At 34.1% G+C, this 26,419-nt stretch overlaps 1 protein-coding gene and 1 pseudogene across 1 annotated transcript; both read right to left on the bottom strand.

Moving 5' to 3' along the window:
• Nucleotides 1-1,695: 1,695 nt before the first annotated feature.
• On the bottom strand, nt 1,696-15,378 carry LOC125197955 (uncharacterized; annotated as a pseudogene).
• Nucleotides 15,379-19,238: 3,860 nt separating this feature from the next.
• LOC125186365 (putative late blight resistance protein homolog R1A-3) lies at nt 19,239-23,353 on the bottom strand. The gene is made up of 3 exons (XM_089058516.1): nt 22,153-23,353; nt 19,690-21,928; nt 19,239-19,415 (listed from the first exon to the last, which is right to left on the bottom strand). Exons 1-2 carry the CDS (start codon nt 23,269-23,271, stop codon nt 19,721-19,723), a joined length of 3,327 nt encoding a protein of 1,108 aa, XP_088914642.1. The 5' UTR covers nt 23,272-23,353; the 3' UTR covers nt 19,239-19,415; nt 19,690-19,720.
• Nucleotides 23,354-26,419: the final 3,066 nt, after the last annotated feature.

Here is a 26,419-nt window from a genome sequence, read left to right on the forward strand (position 1 = left end):
TAGAGTGACTTTGACATCAAAAACGGACCAAATAATGGCCTTAAAACAGTGCAAAATCCGAGCGTATCACGTTTTAAAGTTATGGGATATTGTTCAAAAGTTAGTTACAACTAATTTGTAAAATTGACCTTAATATCCTTATTAACGTTTTTTGTTGATTGTATTGACATTTCAGGGTTGATGATCTAGGCCCTTAATTTAAATATCTAATAGCTATTATTTAATTATAGTTAGCAATTAAGTATTGAGTTAGCAATATAACACTATCACGTTATAATATGTGTATTTAAATACAAATTTGTAACCAAGTTGTCTTATTTTATTTTTTAAAACTTAAATAAAATGAAAATTGTCAACAATTTATTCTTATTAAACTATTTCGAATTTTTAAAGAACATTATCGTGAGTAGAATTATAAGATTTTCATCTTTCATAAGAAACAATCATCTACCTAATTATTGTGATGACTTTTTAAGAGATACTTCATTTCACAATTTAATTTATGTAATAGTAAATCTTTCCCATGCATTGTCATGACAAATGACAAGTTACAAAACACAATGTTTAATGTTTTATCTTAAATGTTATAGAATGTACAGACTAAGTACATGAACTACGTGAATGCATGCTTAGAATAAAAATATCCATAAATTAAAAAAAAAAAAAAAAAAAAAAAAAGGCGTAAATACTTTAGTCGCTCTAAGAATTAAAAAACAAAAATTCTAGGGAGTTCCTTTTTACTATTTGGAGAGAAAATTATAAATACTCCATATGTAGTAGTACTACAATACTACCCACAAAGGTCAACAAAAATTAATAATACTAGTATTACACCCGTGCGATGCACGGATCAGTATTTTGAAAATATGGATCTTATGTTGAAACAACACAATATTAAATGCATCATCACAACTAATATCATTATCATCACAAACAATAAGATAGAAATTGTTACTCTTCTTCCAAAAGTAGTTCCCCAAGTCAAACCCTGTATCTCACCATCTCTCTTCGGAATTTCTACCCTCCAATCATCACTCTCTCACTCAATGTTCTTCTAATTTGTCTCTCAATTCTCTATCACTCACACCCTCTCCAATCAACTATCCTTTCATCAAATAAATACTCCCCAAAATTATGGGAATAAAAATCAAATATTTGAATAGCATCAACAAACAATATCATCATCATCACAAAACTAAAAGAAATGCTCAAACATATAAAAAAAAAAGACACCTTAAGTAATCTGCTCAAATTTGATGAAAGAGCCTTCAAAAATGTAGTCTTCCCACAACATGAAGAACCGAGTAGCAAAGTCATTCTATAATAAATATATAGATATTAAATGAATGAATATAAGTGAAGAACTATGAACATTAGTTTAATATGAAGACAAAGTTGTGATTTCAAGTGTAAAAATATTGATATCACCACCATCATCATAAACCAAAAGAAAGGCTCAACATATGAAAAATGTAAAAGTGTAAAAAACCTGAATACTTATTTCCACATCCACTTCTAAGGCACCTGAACAAAGTAAGCAAAATATTTAAATCCTCGTGATTCTTAAAAGAAAAAAAATTTTGTTTGTTTTGTCGAATCTGACCTTCTGCAGGATCATCATTCACTGGAGCTTATGCATATTCAATTTCTAAAAATTTACAATAGCCATTTTAGATTATCCTCCACTATATTGTCTTAAAAATTTCGAAAGACTTCTTTGTACACAACATTAACATAAAAATCAACACCAACATCATCCTCATCACAAACCAAAATCTTCAAACCTTCACGACTTGTAACTCTTGAAATTGCAACATAAAATTGTCCATGACTAAATACAGGCTTTCTCAAAAATAATCCAACATGAGCAAGAGATTGTCCTTGACTTTTGTTGATGGTCATTGCATATGATACAATCAAAGGAAATTGTCGACGTTGAAACTTGAACGGCAATCTTGTATCAGAAGGTACTAACGACATCCTAGGTATCAACACTTTATGACCAATATTATGCCCACTCAAAACTTCTCCTTCCAAAATATGATCACCCAATCGTGAAATATTCAAACGGGTACCGTTACACAATCCATGAGAAGGATCTATATTTCTCAATAACATTACAGGGGTACCAATCTTCAGTAATAGTTCATGGTTGGGAGTACCCGAACATTTTAACTGATTCAAAAATTCAACACCATGCACTTGAGACAAAGCACTAAAGTTCGAGTCGGATTTTGATATGCTATCTGAACTAAAATAAGCACGTACTTCAGATTGATTCAAAGAAATCATATAATTATTAACCAAATCCACCATGTCTAATGTAGGAGCCAAAATAGCTCGATCATGCAAATGAGAACTTAATTCACCATGGTTCATGTAATTTGGATAAGTGCTCGAAACAATTGTTCTTAAAGGATCACCATCAACCTTCAACAAAAGGTCACTCGGAATATTATATTAGCATAACCATCATTGGAATCCCCAACAACTCCATCTCCAATAGATGCAATCCATTCTTAAAATTCTTTCAACTTCGAAGCTTCCTCGGCAGATGCAATACCAAAAAGTCTCATATTTTTCGTCAACCTCAAAACTTTGCAACTTTTCCAAAGATAGGAAGAATTAATAGTAGCATTAACAATATCTTGGCGACTACCCTTAGGAACAACCGGTAGTATCTGTCTAAAATCACCACCAAAAACAACAGTTTTCCCACCAAATGGCAATTCCATACTCGATTCGGTGACATTTCGCACGATATCTCGCAAACTCTTATCTAAAGCCTCGATACAATCTTTATGGGTCATTGGAGCTTCATCCCATATGATAAGTTTTGCCCTTTGGATCAATAAGGCAAGTTCACTTCCTTGATTGATATTACAAGTTGAATCTTCATTTGGATTTATAGGAATCTTAAACCGAGAATGAGCAGTTCTTCCTCCAGGCAATAACAGCGAGGCTATGCCACTTGAAGCAACATTCAACACAATTTCACCTTTTGATCGTATAGCCGCTGACAATGATTTCCACAAAAATGTTTTTCCCGTGCCACCATAACCATAGACGAAAAACATTCCACCAATACTTGAATTCACTGACAACATAATGATATCAAATACATGTCGTTGCTCATCAGTGAACTTCGATGTGAAGTTCATAATATCTTTCAATAAAACTATACGATCATAAGATAATTCTTTATTTATCATTCCATCATAAGAACACTGAAAATACTCTGAGGAGGGATATGGAATACCATCAAAATTTTGCAAACTTCTCCCAACATTTACCAAGAGTTTGTCAATCTCAACCAAAGCAAAGTTCTTTATTTGATCATCATCCAACATCAAATCTGAAAATATTTCTATACTTATAAGTTGATAATTTGAAAAACACATGAATTATAAGATGAATTTAGGAAAAAAAAACAAAATACCTGGATTATTGGACAATCTTCGTTGTTTGTAAAGAACATCTTCATATAGAAACTTCCAACAACTGTCCCACACAAAATTTGGGCGAGAAATTGATTCAGAAGACAATAAAGTCACAAATAGTTTTCTTAAACAATCTGTAGATGCCCAAAAACTTGCTTCAATAATGCCATCAATATATTCCTTATCATCATCTAACAACCCCAAAGCAAAACAGGCATCCCGAAATGTAGCATGTTGAATACCATTTACAGTTCTAATTTCTTCATAACTTGTAGCTCCACGAACTATATTCAACATACATCTAAGATAATATAATTCACCTGATCCTGGAGCAATGTGAAACAATCTCCCGATAGCAAATTTCTTCTTCCTAAGTTGCCAACAACCTTCTTTCCATACAAATTTTGTAGGAAATTCAGAATAAATTAGATCCCTACCTTGAAGATATTTTTTATTTGCATCCATCCAACCCAAAAACTTACTCTGATGAGCTATTTTTCGATCCAACATAATATCTAGAGGTTCGAATTCTGAAAAAACAGCACTTTGTTCATTTTCAATATGAAACCCCAACCTTTCAACTGATGGATCTTTAAACTGGATATCAAATCCAAATATTCTCCAAATAGCCTCACAAGAAGAGATGTACCTACAATCATAATACAGATTCACTTCATCAATATTGTTCTCATTCCCATCCATACCTGATTCCATGAAAGTGGTTGTAATACGATCTTGCCCTTTATTGACGTATTTGAATAAGTACTTAATCGATCGCGATCGATTACACCACTCAACATTTATATGACATCCATATTTCATGAGCAGATAACGATAGTGAGGTACAACATATTGATTATCTAATGGAATGCCATTTTTCATAATAACACGACCATTATCCCTGCGCCTATAAGCAGGATACCCTTCTTCGTCAAATGTTGTCACATCAAGAAACCTTTTAGGAAAGTGTTTGCTACACCGGCCATTTGACATGCATGGAGATGATGGATAAGAAATGCCACAAGGACCATGTACCATAAATTCTTCAACATAAGCATAATAGTGTGGATCATTTTCAAATGAAGGAATTTCAGCCGAAATTAATTTATCAATTTGCTCAACACCAAACTCCATGTCATCTTTACTTAAAAAAAGCAAGATATGTGCATGGGGCAATCCACGTTTCTGGAATCCAACAGTGTAAATAACTGCAACAAAAAATTATTGATAAAACCTTAGTGTGATATACCTTACACTAAAAAATATGATAAAAATAATTGAAAATTAGTAGAAACAAACCTGCTTGGACATTCCCAAATATTTTTTTATGTCGAATATCTCTTATAAAACCGTCCAATTTAACTTTGAAGACTCGACAAACAATATCAGGTCGATCAGTCGACTTCAATCCTCTAATATCAACAAATCTTACAATCTCCGGCCACTTTGGATTGCAGGTAAATGTAATAAAAAGATTTGGATAACCAAACCAACCACATATAGCCATAGCATCTTGATAATTTTGAATCATATACCGCGCACCTCCAACAAAGGTCGAAGGTAAAATAATCCGCTTACCATGTGTAGAAGGATCAGTCTCTCCTCTAAATACAGCATCTACCAAACCTTTATACATATCAACCCTCAATTGCTTTTGATGAGTTTGAACAAACCTCAATCGTCCAGCTTCAATCATTGTGTATGCATCAACCACAAATTGTTGGAATAGTCTCCGAGAGTACAAAATAGTGGCAGGCTCATCTTCTCTTTCATGCAAACGAAAAGAGAAATATTCCCTCGGACTAATTTTCTTTCTATCATATGAGCGAGAACTATTAGAAGTTGCAAAACCAATATCTTCTCTATAACCATCCTCACCATAAGGGAATAGAAGTGGATATTGTAAACCTAGATAAGAGGGATGTAATTCATCAATGCGCTGCAGTTCACCAGTTTGTGTTAGAACAATAATGTCCCTGTTACCCAAAGCTTCATCAAAGTCCCCAACTATTAGGCAGCAACTTCAGATACAGAGGGTAAATTATAGGTTCTTCCATCTTTACCTCGTTTTCCAATCAATCTTAAATTGACATTCTGATGGTTACTTTCGACAATCATCTGCTTAGCCATTCGAAAAGATTTCACTAAAACATTATTTTCATCTAACATCTTCTGAATATCAACAACAATTTCCACATGAAGCTCATTCACGTCGTTCTTTCACATAAAAAGAAATATAATAATTATAAAAGCTCAAATAAAACGAACATTTTATTACAACAACAATAGGAGAAAAACATACCTTACTGACTCCACGCTATTATTAACCTCATTATCAGTATCGTAAATATATAGTTGGGCAAACTTTGGTTTTTCACCATCCAACGGCATTAAACTGCCAATAAGTTGATAATTTTGTCCATGCAAACGAAAAGTTGGAGGAGATTTTCCAATATTCAAACTGTTATCAATCTTGCCTCCCACAGATGTAAATCCAAACATGGCATTGTAAGAACGGATATTTTTCAAAAAGTGTTTGCTCTTCTCATCTTCGGAATACATTAAGTTATCCAAACTTATTGGTATAGACGGCTGTTGGGACTACCGCAGCGGAAGACACGGAAACCAAACAGGTCCTTTACCGGATCTATTTAGGTGATTATGCATTCGACTCCAATTTCATGCAATAAACATAGATCTATAGATATAACATCAAATAAACACATAATCATCCATATTCGATGTAGATTCGATTGTTACCTCATAATCCATCATTGGATTGACGTTGCTAGCTGCACCACCCGGAGATCCTTGGTTTATCGACCACGAATCTTCCAACCTATTCCCTTGTCCTTAATTCTCCATCTGTGTGGGCTGATCTCGAAGAACCAAATAAAAGTGATATGAGATCTAGGGAAAACCAACACAAACACGAAATTGTCTTGATCTAATCCTATGAATTAGGATAGAACAAGAACAAAAACCAAAACCCTAATCTCCCTCGTGCAAAGGCACGAAAACCGAGGCAAGAGGGGAGAGAGAGAGCGCCGGTTATGGCGGCTAGGGTTAGGGTTTGTGATGTGTGGAGTGCTTACTAGGGTTTCCCATCTCTACACTATTTATAAGCATGGGCTTGTTGGGCTAGGATGGGGATCCATGGAATGACTTAAGTGTTGGGCTCACCCATTAGATAAATTACTAATTAAATCAAATGACCCATGATTTAATATACTATCAATGGAATATTATTTTGTTCCACTAAAGAATAATATTGCACTCCCACTTAAATCACCAAATTACAAATAACTTGGGTCCATTTTATTTTATAATATTTCTCGCGTTTAAGATTATCTTGATCCGTCAATTTAATTCTTTTGTCTGCTATGTGACTAGAATTAAATTAATTCTCCAAAGAGTTTTTCTAGTTTGAAACTTTATTTATTTATTATTCGTGGAATAAATTCCAACTGCGCAGTTTTCTGAATAATAAATTCTTTTTTCAAACACCTCTTGGGGATCACCCTTTAGGGATTTAATCATACCACACTGGGCACGCGAATTCTATGAAATAATATTCCAATACCTTCATGTTATTCAATTACTACCACCCAAGATATCATGAACTTGAGTTACGTACAAACTCTCACATATTGATAAGTCAAAGTGGCGTTTGATTGAATAAACAATATTGATATTAATATCATAGACTAGAAAATACTAAAACTTTCTGAAATATATTCTTTCAGTAGATAGCAATAAAGAATACATTTCGGATTAGATCCTTTCAGTGCTTTACCACACCGGTGTTACTAATCTCTTCTTAGGTAAGAGAGAATTATCACAAACACCGCAACCGTACCAATAGGTAGCCAAAGCTTATCTAGGTTGTGAATACGTTTTTCTTCTTACTAGATCTGGCCAAGTCCCCTACTGGAAAACTCATGAGGAGATTCATCGAATTTCCCTACTTGACCTTCTTAGTAAAAAGCCTTAGACTTGTTTATCATATTTCAATAATAAACCATTATATTCTATTATTTATTCTCATAATTAGGTAAACAAGTGGACGTGGCGTTTCTCGTATACATGCACAAGCTGACTGTACAAAGGCATGTACGCTCGAAGCATCTTTTAGTATACAAACCCCAACAATCTCCCACTTATACTCAAAGAATGCTTTCGAGTATACCAACCGCTTTATTGGCCTTGTGCTACACATTCACACACATTTTCTCCCACTTATACTCAAAGCAGGCTTTGGCCACTATGTACTCAAAACTATAATTCTTTAAAAGAATCTACCAACATAGTTTTCTAGAGTACATAAAACGAAAATATACTTGTAATTTATAACCTTAATTCTTGCTAAGGAGCACGATAATTTGATCAAAATATTTCTAGGCCCTTTGATCCAGTGGAATAATTTTATGTGCCTTTCTCAAGTGCACTTATACATATTCCTCTATCAAAATCCACTATTTTGATCCTTCTGAATTTCTACTGATTAAAGTAGAATACTTATAGCAAATATAAAGTTTTAATCATGTCGAATATGATTCCCAAAACTTTAATTATATAATACCAACCTAACTTGGTATTATCCTTGCTATATAACTTGTGATGTAAATTTATGCATGAACATAATTACCTCATGACAAAATAAAACCGAATGATTGCATTCTTTGTTTTATAGTCATAAATTCCAAGAGTTCATTTATTTAACCATTTGTTGTGATCTTTAGAAATACTTTCTTTGGAAATCCAAAAGCAATTCTAATTTTAATAGCTAACTTGGAAATGTCTTTTAATGTTATTAGAGTCTTAGAAAGTGTGCAATTCATCACTTCTTTCATTCTAGGGTGTGAACCCTTTTAACTCTATCAAACATTACCTTAATTCCATTTATGAATATTCTATGAGACAAAATTTAGCTCCCACTTTTAAAAGTAGAAAAATACTAGTCTCAATATTCTTTAAGGCTATTAAAACAATTTAAATAGTGCTTGGAGTTAAATTCATCCTAGTTTAATAAAACAAGCCATGACGCTCTTATTAAACACTTAGAATTTAATTATTCATTAAGAAAAGCTCCCACTATTTTAATTATCACTTTCACAACAAAATAAATAAAACAATAATTAATCAAATAGACAACTCTAGGCTTGGAACATTAAAACAAATTTAACGTGCACACTATATTTACTACACAAGAATTTCTAGTATTTATAATAAATACTTATCTTGTTTCTAGTTGAATTTTAATTTACTTGTGTTGTAATCAACTATTGTGATTATTTTTCTTACACCTTTATGTGAACAAACGCGATCATTAGATCATTTTATTTTGTATTGAATCCATGTCGAACATTAATGTTCTATTGACTCATCAACAAAATAATGGTTCAAAAGACTTAAGGATTAAAGAAACTTAATAATCAATATTTCTAGAAGAAAACTTTATAATAATTGAATCAACAAATTTAATTACAAGTAAACATTTTGATATTAATCATGTTACATTTGATGTCATAAATAATTGGATAATCAAAACTTCATTTATCTAATAATGCAAGCATTATAAAATGACATCGATAATCCAAAAACGCAATTGATAGTCTAGGAATAAAATTCCACATCAATAATCCATATGATATCAAAACCAAACAATATCAAAAACTCTTAAAATTCAACAATGTAAACATAAAAGCAAAAATAAACTCTTCTGACTTGAACATGATCATCTCAAAAGTCCACCCCTTCTTTTCATCTTTGTTTGAGCAATCACAAGCTTGTTATAAAGCTCCAAAAACGAAAACCTTTTGTTGCTAAACAAAATTTCATTTCTGACTTTATTAAAGCTATCTGGAAGCTCATCAAAGATCATTATCTGTTGGGTTTCTGGGCCAACTTTCCCCCCCGACAAGTGAAGTTTATTGAAGTAGCCAAGCATGACTAGGGCATATACCCCCACGTCTTGGCCCTCTTCAAATACATCATGCCTTAAATGCTTCACAGCGATACCAGCTCTTATCTTAGAGGACTTTTCTTCAAACCACGTGGGCTTGTTGACCAACGGCCTTTTGGGTTTGTCAAACCTCTCAAGGGCATTGCCAACATTGGCCAAAACGAAGCCCTTGAGATGACATTCCGCGGTATGCCACTGATCACGAAACTCCTTGTCCTCTCCTTGTAGATGGTATGTGGGCGGACGATTCTTGCTGAGAATCAACCTCAAGTAATTGATCAAACGATCAACATCAAGCTTACTTTTCCATTCCTTAAAAAATTCAGAGTCATGCTTCCTCGAACTAAGTATGGCATAGTAAATATCCCAAGTATCAATCATCTTTCGTTCAAGCTGAGAATAAATACCAATAATATAAACATGTAAAATTTCAAAGAATTGCAAATAACCACAAAACAATTCATCAATTTTACATCCACAAAAATCAAGCACAAACGTTCTTCTACTAGGAAGCCGTGTCTTATTCATGCAAGAAATTCATTATTTTTACTGGTCACAATGTCGACAGATAGTCCAGAGACCATAAGAATGGCATGGCTGACTAACACTGCTAAAGCGTATAACCATAAAATTAAGCACTAAGGATTCTTTACTTGTGCGTGAACTCCTCTAAAGAAAGGTCGAACCGGACAAGCACCTCCTCCTATAGCTCCCTCTAAGCATTATTAAAATACAATCCTTATAATTTTGCAGCAATATTGCTCCGGTAAAGACCAGTCGCGATATTACTGAAAAACTAATTTTACGATTGTAATAACCTTTATCTAGAGAAGTCAAAACTTACGAACTGGTAATGTTCCTCCTGTAAAGACAGGCCGGTCACTACTTCGCACTAAGACCAATTTTATGGAGGCCATATACAAACGTGTTGTAATTATCGCTTCATATTTTCTTGTTGGTGGTTTTAATAGTTCAATTATCACTTAAGCAGATAAGGAAGGTATCCACACTCAAAGAATAATTAAACATGTACTAGCTATGCATGCAAGGCATTATGTACATAGGCGATGCACGAGTTAAACTAGATTTTAACAAATAAAATCATAACTCAAATTAAATATTCATCAATCATCAATAAAACATGTAAACACATTTACAAAAGGTTCACATAAATATAATGACGAAACTTGATCATTTAATTAAGCATCTAAAATAAATAGATAGAATTAAAATTTCATCTTCACATAAACAAGATTATCTAGACATTAAGTCAAATCTTAAACAATCATACATTATTAGTTAAAATAACGTATCTTGATTATTAGAATTACCTTTTAATACTATTAGGAATTACTTAGATAGAATTAATCCATCTTTATCCTAAAATTAATGTCTAGGTGTATATCATAAAAGATTAGATAAGTCTCAATTTAGAATGCCCACTTGGATATATAAATCTGCATTTATCCAATTAAGACTAAATCCATTTAAAACACACCAATTAAATTCGAGAATTAAAATTCTCATAGCTTTCAAATAAAATCACATGACAAGAAGAATCTTATTACATCTTTAATTCATAATGATGTTTTCTAGATGAAATAAAATTCACCTTCATCAAAATTAAAGACAAAATTCAACTTAAATAAATAATTAAGGATTTTAATAGCAAAATTAATGCACCATGAATTTTCATACCTTTAAATCAAATTTGATGTTATCTAGATGAAACAAATTCACCTTCATCAAAATTAAAGATAAAATCCAAATTAAACTAGGAATTGAATTCCAATTAAAATCCAATTAATCATTTAACACTTTAATAATTTAGGATTTAAGTAGCATGTTAATGCCAAATGAATTTTTCACTTCTTTAATTAAACCGATGTTATCTAGATGAAATAAAATTCACCTACATCATATTAAAGACAAAATTCAAACTAGGAATAGGATTCCAATTAAAATCCATCCAATTACTAAATATGTAATTTTCGAAAATTTTAAAGGTTTAAAACAATTGAAAAACTCATGTCTTTTCCTTAGGTATATATCTAGGAATAATTCCATAACACACCAATTAAAATATAGACAATTTTCAATTAAACCTTAAAATTAAAACATGAAAGCATATAGTGAGAATATTCTTTAAAATTCCATTCTATTATGGAAAAGCCAAAATTTAGATAAATCAAAATTGAATTCCCTTATGTTAATTATCATGATATTATCTAGATGGAAAGAATCCCTCAAAATCAACTAATTAACAAATTAAATCAATTTATTTGACCTAATTATTCCAATTGGCAAATTCAAAGAAGTTAAATATTCTCTTTTTAAATTAGATCTTGACTTAATTGCAAAATCATTCTAATTTCCACAATATATTTTAATTATTCTAGGTTTAGGATTTTAAACCACAATTATAAATAGCTTGTTCCTTAAGAAACAAAAACACGAAAAACGAAGAACGAGACGACGAGACGACGCAACCCAAAACCCTAATTAGGGTTTGGACCGCCACGGGCCTCGCAGCAGCCGCTGCTGCCGCGCCCGATCTCCGCCGCCTCTCGCGGCTGCCGGCGCTGCTCCCACTGCCGCGTCGCCGCTTCTGACCGCCTACTCCTCTGCCGCTCCCACTGGAGCAGCCACCATTGTCCAGCGACGAAGAATCCGGCGTCGCGGACGCCGCTGCCATTGCAGCGTCACTGCTGCCCGGAGGAGAAGCTGCTGTCCGACGAGGACAACTCCTCCGCCGGCGCCCGAAGGCGACGCAGCTGCTGCTGCTGCTGCCTGGAGTCGCTGCCGCTGCCGGAGCGGCTTGCGCAGCTCCTCGCGGCCTCCGACGTTGCAGATCTCACGGCTGCCGCTGCTGCCCGAAGACAGCGCAGCCGCTGACTGTGGCTGTTGCTGTTGCCGCTGGTCAGCCCCTGCATCGTCGCCCGAAGACGACGTAGCTGCTGGAGCTCGCTGCTGTCACGTGACTGTGCAGCCGCTGCCCGGCGCTGCTGCCTGAAGACGATGCAGTCGCTGCCGGAGCTGCTGCCCGCTGACATCTCCGACCAGCCGCCGCCGCCGCCGCCTTTTTCTCACCAGATCTGGATCTCGGATCCCTGACGAAGGCAGCCCGGTTATAGAACACATCTAGGGTTTAATCCCTTGTGTTTATTTATTCGTTTTCGATTAATTAACTTGATTCATCGCGGTCGCTACGCTTGACCGCGATCTTAAATCTTAATTAATCGTTTCTTAATATGTAACAATCTTTTATGTTCATTATCAAATATGCATATTTAAACATCTAGCATTTTAGCAATTTAAATTATTCTTGCATATTAAGAACATAAAACTATAGATCTATGAATACTTGCTTAGATCTAGAATATTCTTGTGAAAAACTCAAATAAAATTCGAGATTCATAATATTCTTTCATCGATCCAAGTATTCAATCATGGACCACTTTATTTCTTGATTCAAAACATATATTCACTTAAACACATACATATATGTAATCAATTAACATATAATCTAGTACATATTACTTAGAATATATAGATCTAATGATGTTCATCATAGATCTAGAATATTTTTGTGAAAAACTTGAATAAAATTCAAGATTCATAATATTCTTTCATCGATCTAGAACATCATATCATAGATCCAAAAATAAAATCAAGAAAAACATAGATCCAACACATATTGCATTATTTTCGAAAATCCCAAGTTTCCACACTATAATTTTCGAAAAATTCAATTAATCAAATACGTAATCAGAGCCTAAAAATTGGCTCTGGTACCAGTTGTTGGGACTACCGCAGCGGAAGACACGGAAACCAAACAGGTCCTTTACCGGATCTATTTAGGTGATTATGCATTTGACTCCAATTTCATGCAATAAACATAGATCTATAAATATAACATCAAATAAACACATAATCATGCATATTCGATGTAGATTCGATTGTTACCTCATAATCCATCATTGGATTGACGTTGCTAGCTGCACCACCCGGAGATCCTTGGTTTATCGACCACGAATCTTCCAACCTATTCCCTTGTCCTTGATTCTCCATCCGTGTGGGCGGATCTCGAAGAACCAAATAAAAGTGATATGAGATCTAGGGAAAACCAACACAAACACGAAATTGTCTTGATCTAATCCTATGAATTAGGATAGAACAAGAACAAAAACCAAAACCCTAATCTCCCTCGTGCAAAGGCACAAAAACCGAGGCAAGAGGGGAGAGAGAGAGCACCGGTTATGGCGGCTAGGGTTAGGGTTTGTGATGTGTGGAGTGCTTACTAGGGTTTCCCATCTCTACACTATTTATAAGCATGGACTTGTTGGGCTAGGATGGGGATCCATGGAATGACTTAAGTGTTGGGCTCACCCATTAGATGAATTACTAATTAAATCAAATGACCCATGATTTAATATATTATCAATGGAATATTATTTTGTTCCACTAAAGAATAATATTGCACTCTCACTTAAATAACCAAATTACAAATAACATGGGTCCATTTTATTTTATAATATTTCCCGTGTTTAAGATTATCTTGATCCGTCTATTTAATTCTTTTGTCTGCTATGTGACTAGAATTAAATTAATTCTCCAAAGAGTTTTTCTAGTTTGAAACTTTATTTATTTATTATTCGTGGAATAAATTACAACTGCGCAGTTTTCTGAATAATAAATTCTTTTTTCAAACACCTCTTGGGGATCACCCCTTAGGAATTTAATCATACCACACTGGGCACGCGAATTCTATGAAATAATATTCCAATACCTTCATGTTATTCAATTACTACCACCCAAGATATCATGAACTTGGGTTACGTACAAACTCTCACATATTGATAAGTCAAAGTGGCGTTTGATTGAATAAACAATATTGATATTAATATCATAGACTAGAAAATACTAAAACTTTCTGAAATATATTCTTTCAGTAGATAGCAACAAAGAATACATTTCGGATTAGATCCTTTCAGTGCTTTACCACACCGGTGTTACTAATCTCTTCTTAGGTAAGAGAGAATTATCACAAACACCGCAACCGTACCAATAGGTAGCCAAAGCTTATCTAGGTTGTGAATACGTTTTTCTTCTTACTAGATCTGGCCAAGTCCCCTACTGGAAAACTCATGAGGAGATTCATCGAATTTCCCTACTTGACCTTCTTAGTAAAAAGTCTTAGACTTGTTTATCATATTTCAATAATAAACCATTATATTATATTATTTATTCTCATAATTAGGTAAACAAGTGGACGTGGCGTTTCTCGTATACATGCACAAGCTGACTGTACAAAGGTATGTACGCTCGAAGCATCTTTTAGTATACAAACCCTAGGAATTTGAATTTTACCATGAATACAACACACTGAATACTTTGGAAGTTTGAATTTTTTTGGTTTTCCAAGTCGTTCTTCATACCAAAAAAGTGCACCACAATGTGAACACGTATACGAAGCATCACCGATGTCCCAATATTCTACAAAATTAAAACAATAACCAAGATGAAAATTCTGTGCATGTATGTGTATGAATTTTAATTATTTAAAAACACAACAAAAATTTCATAAAATTAGATTTACTGTTAGTACAGATTAATATTTTATTATGAATTTAATATATAACCACTAACAAATAATATATAAATAACATAAAATGCTTACATTCAGTAGTGGCCCAATTTGATATATTATCAACTATTTCAACCAAAGATGATGAATTATATGCATCTTTATTACAATTATTAAGTTTCACTAAACAATCAATACCACCAATTTCATGATCTATAAAAAATATGTCAAACATATTTATTTCAATAAATCAGTGCATAGTAGAAATATAGTAAGACAAAACAATATTTATTTATAGGTTAAATTTTGAATGAAATAGACGCTATTTAAATGTTTAACTTTTTACCGATCATAGATGATGAGCAAGATTTCGACAAACCATCCATGGACGAAGAAACCTTTGTGAAGTTTGTATTATAATTGAAGCTTGACCCACGAATATTTGCACATGACTCATCTACAAAATAGTTATATTCATGAGCTAATTACAAAAAATGAGTAATGCTATTTGAAATTAAATAAAATTATAAATCATGCACAATGACGTAAAAAGACTATTTAAATATTTAGCTTTATACCTATCATAGATAGGGGTGGGTCGATACGATATATCGTATCGAAAACGTTGTATCGTATCGAAAATACCGATATGAAAGAATTTCATATCGTTATCGTATCGAAAGTTTCAATATATCGAATTTCGATATATCGAACTTTCGATATAAAAAAATTTCATATCGTTATCGTATCGATATTTCGATATATCGTACCGAAATTCGATATATCGTTAAATATCGATATATATCGAAAATTTCGATATATATCGATATATATCGAAAATAAAATATCGATATATATCGAAAATATCGATATATCGAAAATTTTCGATATATATCGTATTTTCGATATATATCGTATTTTCGATATAAATATATCGTATTTTCGATATAAAACGATATATCGCGATATAAGGAAATTCATATCGTTATCGTATCGAATACTTACGATACGATATCGTATCGTATCGAAAAATATGATATATCGAAAATTCGATAATTTTTTAATATTTTTCAATACGATACGAGCGATATATCATTTTTTCGGTATTTTTCCCCAGCCCTAATCATAGATGATGAGCTAGATTTCGATAAACCATCTGTGGACGAAGAAACCTTTGTGAAGTTTGTATGATAATTAAAGCTTGACCGACGAATCTTTGCACATGGCTCATCTACAAAAAAGTTGCATCGATGAGCTAATTACATAAGTATTTTGCATCTCCAAAAGAATGAGTACTATTTTTTTTAAAAATAGTAAAACATGCACAGTGGTGTATAAAGAAACACAACGACAAACAAATACTCATTATTAAAAAATATTACATCTCTGAAGTGGCAAACAAATAAAACAATAAAGCCCAATAAGTGAAGAATGCTTTTAGAAAAATAGAAGATTATTTAAACTAAATGAGATTAAAATAAGTACAGATCACTAAAACATCCTTTCTATACCAGCTCAATTATATGGCCTCATTCACTAAATTAAATAAGGAGATTTAATTTGAAATTGGACCTTTAGTATATCCCACAGCCCAATTAAGTTAAATTCAAGTCCAAAAGAAAAAGAAGAGCCCAAGTATATATACCCCCAAGTCATATTCATCTTCATTATTACCTAAATCTAGATGAGAAGATGAATATTACAAAGAAACCGCCGCTCTGCACCATTCCACCGCCGCCAATTGTCGCCGGCGCCGCCTTCTTTTCTCCAGGGTTCAGCTCTCATCTGCCTCTCATTCCATCCGGATCTTCCCGCTTCTCCTCCGTTAGCTGCCGCCGTCGTGTTTTCGCCTTTATTAAGCTACCGCCTACTTTTCCCTCTCCCTTGTTCTCTACATAACGACCCCACCACTACCGTCCGCCAAAGCCGCACGGCGTCGTCTCCATTCACGCCGAAAGATCGTTTCTCTTTTCTTCCTATTTTGACTTATGATTTTTTATTTCAAACTCATATTTTGATGTTCAAAATTGCAGATTTAGATAGATCTGTAGTTAATTACTTATATTTTTATTTTTTAGACTTCATACGGTTTTTTATTTCCAACTTTTGATTTGATGTTCAAAATTTTTCATTAATTGCATGTGCTATAATAAAAAATATGAAAACTCACTTGTTGAATTTTCGCTTCGTGGATTTATTCTTGTAGACTTTGTTAATTTTTTCATTCTTCCGTAAATACCTGTATCAAAGTAACAAATATAATCAATATATTCTGTTTGTTTTTTATGCAATTCACTTTTTTTTATCTTTTCTGGTGCAGTAATTTTTGTAACACTACAACTCACTTTGATGGCAAGCAAAGAGGAAGATACGTAGCTGAGATAGATAAAAATTGTTACATCTCTAATTCCATTTGTAATACTCTAACAATGTAACGACAATCAATAACAAAATAAATACATAACAAATGAAAAAAAGAAATGATACTTTGAACATTCATAAAGAAAGAGAAGAACTTACTAAATAGGATTAGCAGCAGTGTATGATGAGCAAACTGAATTAAGTTCTTTGAACTTGTATTTATAGAAAATGAGGAGTCACCATAATTTCTGAATTAGAATTTTATCTGATAGGTTTTAAAATGCCACCAGTATTATTTATCAGATTTAAGAGGATAACAATTAAAAGAATTTTTATTTTATTCATTGGGTAATAACATAATACTAATTGTTTCCAAGTCTTTACCTTGTAGCTTGAGAGCCTCAATCAATGAGATTTGACTACTCTGACTTCCCTTTATTATGACCCCATGTTTCTTTATGATAAACCATTGCTGCAATGATAAAATATTAAACAAAATACTAATGGAGTATATATTCATATCCATTATATGTTAATATAGTATATTATATGCTAATAAAATAATAAAATTGAAGAAAGATTACATGTATAGAGAAATGGAGATTTTTTTTGTGAATAGAACTATAGCAAATGTGATCTCAATTTGTAGAGGATGAAAAAATATGAATTTTGGAATAATTTTTTTATATATTTCATTAAATATATAAAAGATATTTGAATAATAAATAAAATATTTATTGACCTATGAGATTGTAACAAATGGCATAAATAACATATATTCCTCAACCACTTAGTCTCATTTTATGCATCGGTCAAGAGAGTTTTTAGTTTTTATTGTTTTAATTACATATATATAAGTGCGATTTGACTGATTTGACAATTCTTTATGTCATATATATTCATATCCATCATATGTTAATATAGTATATTATATGCCAATGAAATAATAAAATTGAAGAAAGATTACATGTATAGAGAAATAGAGATTTTTTTTTTAATAGAACCATAGCAAATGTGATCTCAATTTGTAGAGGATGAAAAAATACGAATTTTGGTATAATGTTTTTATATATTTCATTTAATATATAAAAGATATTTGAATAATAAATAAAATATTTATTGACCTATGAGATTGTAACAAATGACATAATCTCATTGGTCGAGAGAGAGACCACTTGATCTCATTTTTACCCAATGGTCAAAAGAACCCGATTTGACTAATTGACATTCATTTATTATCTATATCAAATCAATCATATATTAATATTGTATATTATATGCTAATACAATTTTATAATATGCTTATCAACATTTCATGAAAGTGGGCGGAAAAATGGATTGGCTGGTATTCCGCTTTTATATATATATATATAGATATATAGATGCCTCATTAAAATAAGAAAAGGTAAAACTGCAAAACACCAAAGAAAAAAGCAAGAAAAAACACACAAACTGTACTATGTTTTCATTAGGTTTTGTCAACACTCATCAACAATTTAACTCGTGATTTGCTCACAATTTAAAGAGCCGTTAAACATGTTTAGCACTTCATAATATTCTTTCAACAGCCAGAGTAGAAGTGTGCAAGGGGGGCTGTTGAAACTCCAGGAACAGTGATCACATATGCGCGGATGGATCACACAGTTGAGAAAAGGGAAGCAAGGATCATCGGCCCTCATCGCACTATGTATATGTGATCACTGTTTCAAGTGAGTCTTACGTGAATCCAAGGATTTAGATTCGAGTTGAAGCCTTTATATGTCTTTCCACTTTTCGATTTTATAATGTTTATCAAAAAGTACTAAAGACTAACGCCCAAAATACATAAGACAAACAACATAACCAAGAGAAACAGAGATAATGACCTTAGAAGTTAGAAGAAACTTGTCAATATTGCAACCACCCTATAATCACAGGACTGATACTGCAGTTTTCTATAAATTGTACAACTAAAAAAAACACAGTTGGTTTTTCTGTGTTTAAGCTAACAATAAATCAATTCTTAGTTCTGAAATGCCTTGTTTCTTGTAAGCTGCCAGCCATGTTCCTGTTTTACTTTCCTCTGCCAAATTCATAACAAAAGAGTTACACTCATCTACTTCAATCAATTTAACATAGGATAGTAATAAGAGCTTTAGGAATCTGGGGAAAGTGAATTTCTTGCAAAAAAATGTAGATCAACATCTTCAAAAGAATATAATAAATCAAGTAGGGGCATGTGTAGGAAAACTTAAGAAATAGTATATACGTATCATTATCAAAAAAATCACATACTCCTATAATAAGAACTGTCTATGATACTACTCAAAATAGAATATTGAAGTGAAGAGACTAACCTTTGTAAGCACACAGTCATGAGTCGAGATTCTAATCATCCCATGAAGAATGGACATCAATTGTGAGCGTTTCTATTCTATTCTCCAAATCATTTTCCTTCATTTTTTCTGCCCATGCCACAGCTGAAAGGCTACAGTCAGCTACTTGAAGCATTCGAACACTGCAAGTCAAGTAAGCAGGGAACTCTTCTAGGTTATAGCAATGTTTAATTCTAAGATAGTTAAGAGAGAAGAAGCTTGGGTTTCTTGTTCGCCACAGCACTAGATCAGTATCTTCGAGTGAGAGAAGCTTAAGCTGGCCGAAACTGGCATAATCTGTTTCCCATACTGGTCCTTGAAAGGCATAGCATCGTAATTTGAGCACTTCAAGATTGGGTAGTCTGCCAATTATGTCCATGTAAATCCATGGATATCCTAGCCCACTCAAACTCAACTTCTTAAGAGACTCTGGAAACATGGAATGAGGAGCAGGTGGAGTGACAGTATCCTGACTTAAGTCAGGATTCACAACCACACAAGTAAGTGATTCCAGTTTGCCTAGACTGGATATGTTATTCAAGTGATGGAAGGACTTGCCATCATCTCCCGGCTCGAGCTGGATCCGGACTCCTAACCTCTTTATATTTGGAACACCTCTAAGAACCTCCTCAGTGCAACTATCAATGTTCACATCTAATAGAGCTGAGAGGTTAGCTAAAACCTCATCACTACTAGGGCTAGGTAGGTTGCATCCTTCAACTCGAAGATACCTCAGTTCCTTCATACCCCAGATTTCCATGGGCAGAATTGAAGAATCATCAACAGATTTGGTGCTCAAATGCCTTTTCACAAGCAACTTCTCCAGGTTGCGGAGTTTGGATATAGAAGCAGGAAGCCTCCCATCACAAGTGAGGGCAAGGTACCTTAGATGTATGAGTTCCACTGCTTCGATTGGGAACTCATACAAACGGATTGACACAGCATCTAATATCCTCAGCAGCCTCGACCCAAAAGGTATTGGTACTGGATAATGATGGTATGGGCCAGTGCATAAGAGAGAACGCGTGTATAACATTGAGTTATGCTCATGTTTGATGCCTAACAAACTGTTATTACGAATGCACACTCTCCTTTGCTCCTCCTTTAATCCGTGTACAGTATAAGCATTGAAAAACATGCTCTTCTCAGCTTCACGGCTACACATATACCAAAGCCCAGAATGAAGTCTACATGTCTTACTGGATTTGGGATCAGAGTCCCTCCGTTGGACCATAACTAGACTTCGATTAACAATCTCCTTCAATGATTTAAGAGCATAATCTTCTACAGTCTGAGAAACATCTGGCTCAAGAAACCCATCTGCAACCCACAAATCAATGAGCTTTGACACTGGAACCTCATCATTCAGTGAGAAAACGCCCATGTAGAGAAAACACGCTTTCAGATGTTGTGGTAAGTACTGATAGCTGGGAACTAACACCTTATGCATATGATCATATGCATCCCTGAACACTGAATTTCTTTCCTCTGCTACCATGCTCCAATACTCTAGTGTTTTCTCTTCTTTTGACAAGAGATTGGCAACTGTGAGGATTAAGAGAGGAAGACCTTCACATTTGTTAGAAATTTTCTTGCCAACTTCCTCTAGTTGAGGAGGACATGACACACCAGCAAACACCTTGTGACAAAGCAGATCCCAGCTTTCTTGTTTATTGAGTAAGCGCACTGTATAATACCTGTCATCTGGCCCAAATGATGGACCTAGAACAGGTTGCCGGGTTGTCACAATGATATAAGCTCTAATGTTTGGAAATAAAGTTTTTAAGTGGTATAAGGGCTCTGGCTTCCACATATCATCTAACACAATGAAGCATCTCTTACATGATAATTCCATTTCCATACACAAATCTGCAGCTAATTTTGCATCATTTTTGACACGTTCTCTCTCGATGTGGGGATATATCTGAGCTAGAATATCGATCAAGATTTCCTCTGGCTTATATCTTGGGCCGAGAGCCACCCACACCCGGTGGTCATAGTGATGCGAAACTGAGGAATCTTCAAAAAGATTCTTAACAAGAGTAGTCTTTCCAATACCTGCCATTCCACAGATCAACAAGATTTTTGATTTTGGAAAGTATTTTCGGGGAAAAAGATACTCCTTGATTAGTTTAAGAGCAGCAGAAATCTCAAGTGGAGCTGTGATCGTAAACTTCTTTTCGTCAGTAAGCTCATATATGTCTTGTCTGAGTTTACAAACCTGGCAGGAAAAAAAGATAAAATGCAAGTCTCATTACTCTTTGGCTACATCTTCAAATAAAGGATTCTGGTGTTATTTTAAACCCATGTTTTTGTACATAAAACAGCATTAAGGTATATACAGAGAAAGATGTTCAAATTAATATTGAAATCGATCAATCCAGTTGTATATGTATTTACTTAAAAGTAGTGAAACAGAGAGCGAAAATAGGTTGGCGATGGTACCTCGGAGACTTCATCATGGATGACGAATATGGAGTGTTGTTCATCCGCAGCTAGCTTGTTCCAGCTTTCCTGATCTGGAGTCATGTCGACTTTGTAGAGGAAGAGGATAATTCTAGCAAGCGCAATTCGACTTCCTCTACAATTCTCAGCAATCTTCTTCCCAGCTTTCTCCATTTCTGGATCGATCCCCTTCCCGTACCTAATAATCAACACTCGAAGAAAATCCCAAAAGAAGTCACCGAATAGCATCGGCATTTCGTGAATATAAAAACTATTTGCATATTGGGCAACTTCGATGAGCCCCGTGGTCAGCACGATTAGGCTGCCATTGTGTTGCTCTGGAAATGAGTTTTTCAACTCATCCCAAACCTCAACGTCGTCAACATCATCCAACACAATCATGTATCTTCGACCTTTCAGCTTCGCATATAGATCCTTCCTCAATTTATCCATATCATGATGATCAAATCGCGCTTGATCATCTACTTGGGCGATGATATTTGTGAGAATTTCAGTGAATTGGTAGTTTCTGCCTACGGTCACCCACGCACCACAGTCGAAGGGCTCTTCTTTTGCGACGAATATATCGTCGAAAAGGGCTTTTGCGGTGATGCTTCTGAGAGAGCCTCTCTTTCCGACGTGGGAGTAAACCCCGAAATCGTAGGGCCTCAGTGGTTTGAGCAGGTCTTCTTTCATTTCCGCTAACTCATTGGATAATCCTATCATTTCATAGCCGAGATCGTTATATGTTGAAACGGCTGCATCATCATCATCTTCTTCTTCTTCTTCTTCGTCGAGTGGCGAGTGATTTTGAGTGAAATCCTTCTTTATCTTCGTCGTGGTTTCGATCAAGGAATGTATCTCTCGCTCCGATTCGAGAAATTGATTGGATTCGAGGGCATCTTCAGCTTTTTGTACGGCTTCTGTGATTTTGACATCCAGAGCGTTCCATCTCTTGCTGTTGCTTTGGTAGAATTCTTTGAGAAATTGTTGCAAGGAAGTGATCTCTGTGGATGCAAATTCAAGGAAGTCTCGACTTGAGGAGGGAATGGGAGTGTGAGAAGAGTTAAGAAGGCGATGTATTGTTTGCTTCAGAGAAATCACAGCTGCATATGCCATCTCTCTGTAGCTAACAGCTAACTGACTTTGAAAAATTTCTGTATATGAAATAGTAGTAGTAGTACTATACTGGAGTTCTATATTGCGCACAAGCGCGTATAATGGAAATCAAGATGATTGCCAAAAGCCATCACACATCAAGCTATATTAATGCATTTTTTTTTTTAGCAGTTAAAACTTTTTATCTTTCTTACTTGATTCTTTCATCCACTTTTCTTTCTTTACTTTTTTTTCTTTACTATACTTCATTCCCTCTTTAGTTACCGACTACTAAACAACATTTTCTTAAATCATATGCTCAAAAAGAGTGGCTCGGTGGAGATGAGAGATGAAGTGAGTATTTCGTTTCATTGTTATTAACTTAGAAAGGTAATAAATGAAGTAGAGGTAATTAAATAAAATTAGAAGAAAATAAAGAAAATGTAAAAGATTTATCTTTTGTAGTAGTAGTAGTAATAAACTAGCAACGTTAGTGTGGCTCTGACGTATAGATGTGGCAATATGGAGTTTATTTTATTGCACTAACTAGCGTATGGTTGCCTAATTGTCTTTGAAATTATGAAATTAACGAGCGTGTTACGGAGAACTGTGGCCTTCATGTCAACTTTGGAAGATTGATTCGTAAACTAACTAAATTCAAAGAAAAACATTTAATTAAAAAGTTTCTCTTCGGAATCTCCAAATTTTCATCTGTGACGTAGTACTCTGCTTGGAAATGTCAAAATTGCGTTATATAAAAGTAAGATATGGTTAAGCAAATTCAAACTCAAGCCATCAATCCATACGTATGTATAATTTGACTTGGATTATTTTATCTATCCATTCAAACTATATTAGTAATTTTTAATGCATGTATCCCTTCTTATATTATACACTAATATCTCACCCTTGCTATGCATAATCTATTTGATAATTCATATACTATTTATTAGTATATTAATTTGCATATGTTTTAGTCAACTTGGTAATAGCATGCACATTAAAAACTACATTATCAACACAAAGAAATATAGATTTGATATATCATTATTATTAAATATAACAAATATATATGCAGACCAAATTATATTTTTTACTTAAATTCAAAATATTTTACAAATGTAGTACAAGTATTATAGTTATAAATTTTTATAATCATATTTATCATGATTATGTTATTATAAACTTATTTAAATACAAATTTTTAACCAAGTTGTTTTATTTTATTTTTTTAAAACTTAAATAAAATGAACATTGTCAACAATTTATTCTTATTAAACTATTCCGAATTGTTAAAGAACATTATGGTGAGTAGAATTATAAGATTTTCATCTATCATAAGAAACAATCATCTACCTAATTGTGATGATTTTGTTGAAAGAAACTTCATTTCACAATTTAATTTATGTAATAGTAAATCTTTCCCATGCATTATGATGACAAATGACAAGTTACTAAACATAATATTTTATCTTAAATGTTATAGAATGGATAGATTAAGTACATGAACGACGTGAATACATGCTTAGAATAAAAATATCCATAAATAAAAAAAAAAGGCGTAAATATTTTATTCGCTCTAAGAATAAGATAACAAAAATTCTAGGGAGTTCCTTTCTACTATTCAGAGAGAAAATTATAAATACTCCATAAATAAAACATTTACTACAATGCTTAATATTAATATTGGACTCAAGAACATTGACCAGCGATGCCCACTTGGTTTGTCATACACGGAGTCCGTGGAACATCTATTCTTTAAGTGTGACAAAACGAGGGAGGTTTGGAGGGAAATCAAGACATGGCTGGGTTTGAGGAGAATTATTACTACCATACCGAGCGCTATTAAGTGGATACTCAAGGAGCGAAGTGGCGTGGCAGTTATCCGAAAGGTGAGGAGCTTGGCACTTATCACTATGCTCAGCCTTATGTGGAGAGCTCGGAACGCACTTATCTTTGACCGGGCACCTTTTGAACCAAAGCACGTCATTTTTGAGGTGAAGAGGATTACGTACTCTACGTTGTACTCTTTGTTCCCGCACGAGCTCGTTCAAGAGCATCTCGGAGTCTAGGGCTTACTCTTTACCCCATGGGTACTCTTTTTCCTCTTGGGGAGTTTTTCCCATTGGGTTTTATCCCTAAGAGGTTTTAACGAGGCCCTACCTCTCTCCACTTGGAGGTAAATGGGGTGGGAGTGAGCGAAGAAACAAACATCATATTTTTGGGGGACCACGAAGACACACGGTTTAAGAGATGGATAGTTGATATTGAATTACTTTGATGGAGCTGATGCAGCACTGTTTGTGGCTGATCTTCGTTGAATCGTGTACTTGTTAGGCATATTTTGATGTATGTTATACTCTCTATCTTGGGGTTTGCCCCCATAGTCACTTCCCCCCCCATCGGCCCTCTAGCTTCGGCTAGTTGGCATGTTTCCCCCTCGGGTATACCCGAGTTTGCTTGTACTTTATTTACGCATTTTTAATTCCATTTTTATTCAAAAAAAAAAATATATTGGACTCAACAGTTTTCTTCTCATTATAGTGCTTCATTGGGTAATATGGCACTGCTTGTCTATGCCTAATTAAAATAAGAAAAGGCAACACTGCAAAACACCATAGAAAAAGCAAGAAAAAAAAAAGTTACTGTACTACTCAATAAACAAACAAACTGTACTATGTTTTCATTAGGTTTTGTCAACAAAAATTTAAATAGTGATTTGCTCACAATTTAAATAGCCGTTAAACATATTTAGCCCCTGCATGATATACTTTCAACAGCCGAAGTTGAAGTGAGGGGGGGGGGGCGCTGTTGAAACTCCAGGAACGGTGATCACGTATGCGCGGATGGATCACACGGCTGAGAAAAGGGAAGCAAGGATCATCGGCTCTCATCGCACTATGCAGATACGATCACTGTTTCAAGTGAGTCTACAAGAATCCAAGGATTTATATTCGAGTTGAAGCCTTTTTATGTCTTTCCACTTTCGATTATATAATGTTTATCATAAAGTACTAAGAGCATCTCCGGTGGCGTCCCTCCTGTTAGGTTTGGTATACTGAAAAGCATGTTTCGAGCAAGTTTCGCGCGAATAGAATCTTGCTTGTATACGTAAAACTCTACAATCCACTTTTAACCCGATTCAGTATTATTCGAGCAGCCTCGCACG

Source organism: Salvia hispanica, chromosome 5 (assembly GCF_029641045.1).
Source record: "Salvia hispanica isolate PSC_SH4W2 chromosome 5, Shi_PSC_v1, whole genome shotgun sequence".
NCBI classification, from domain to species: Eukaryota; Viridiplantae; Streptophyta; class Magnoliopsida; order Lamiales; family Lamiaceae; genus Salvia; species Salvia hispanica.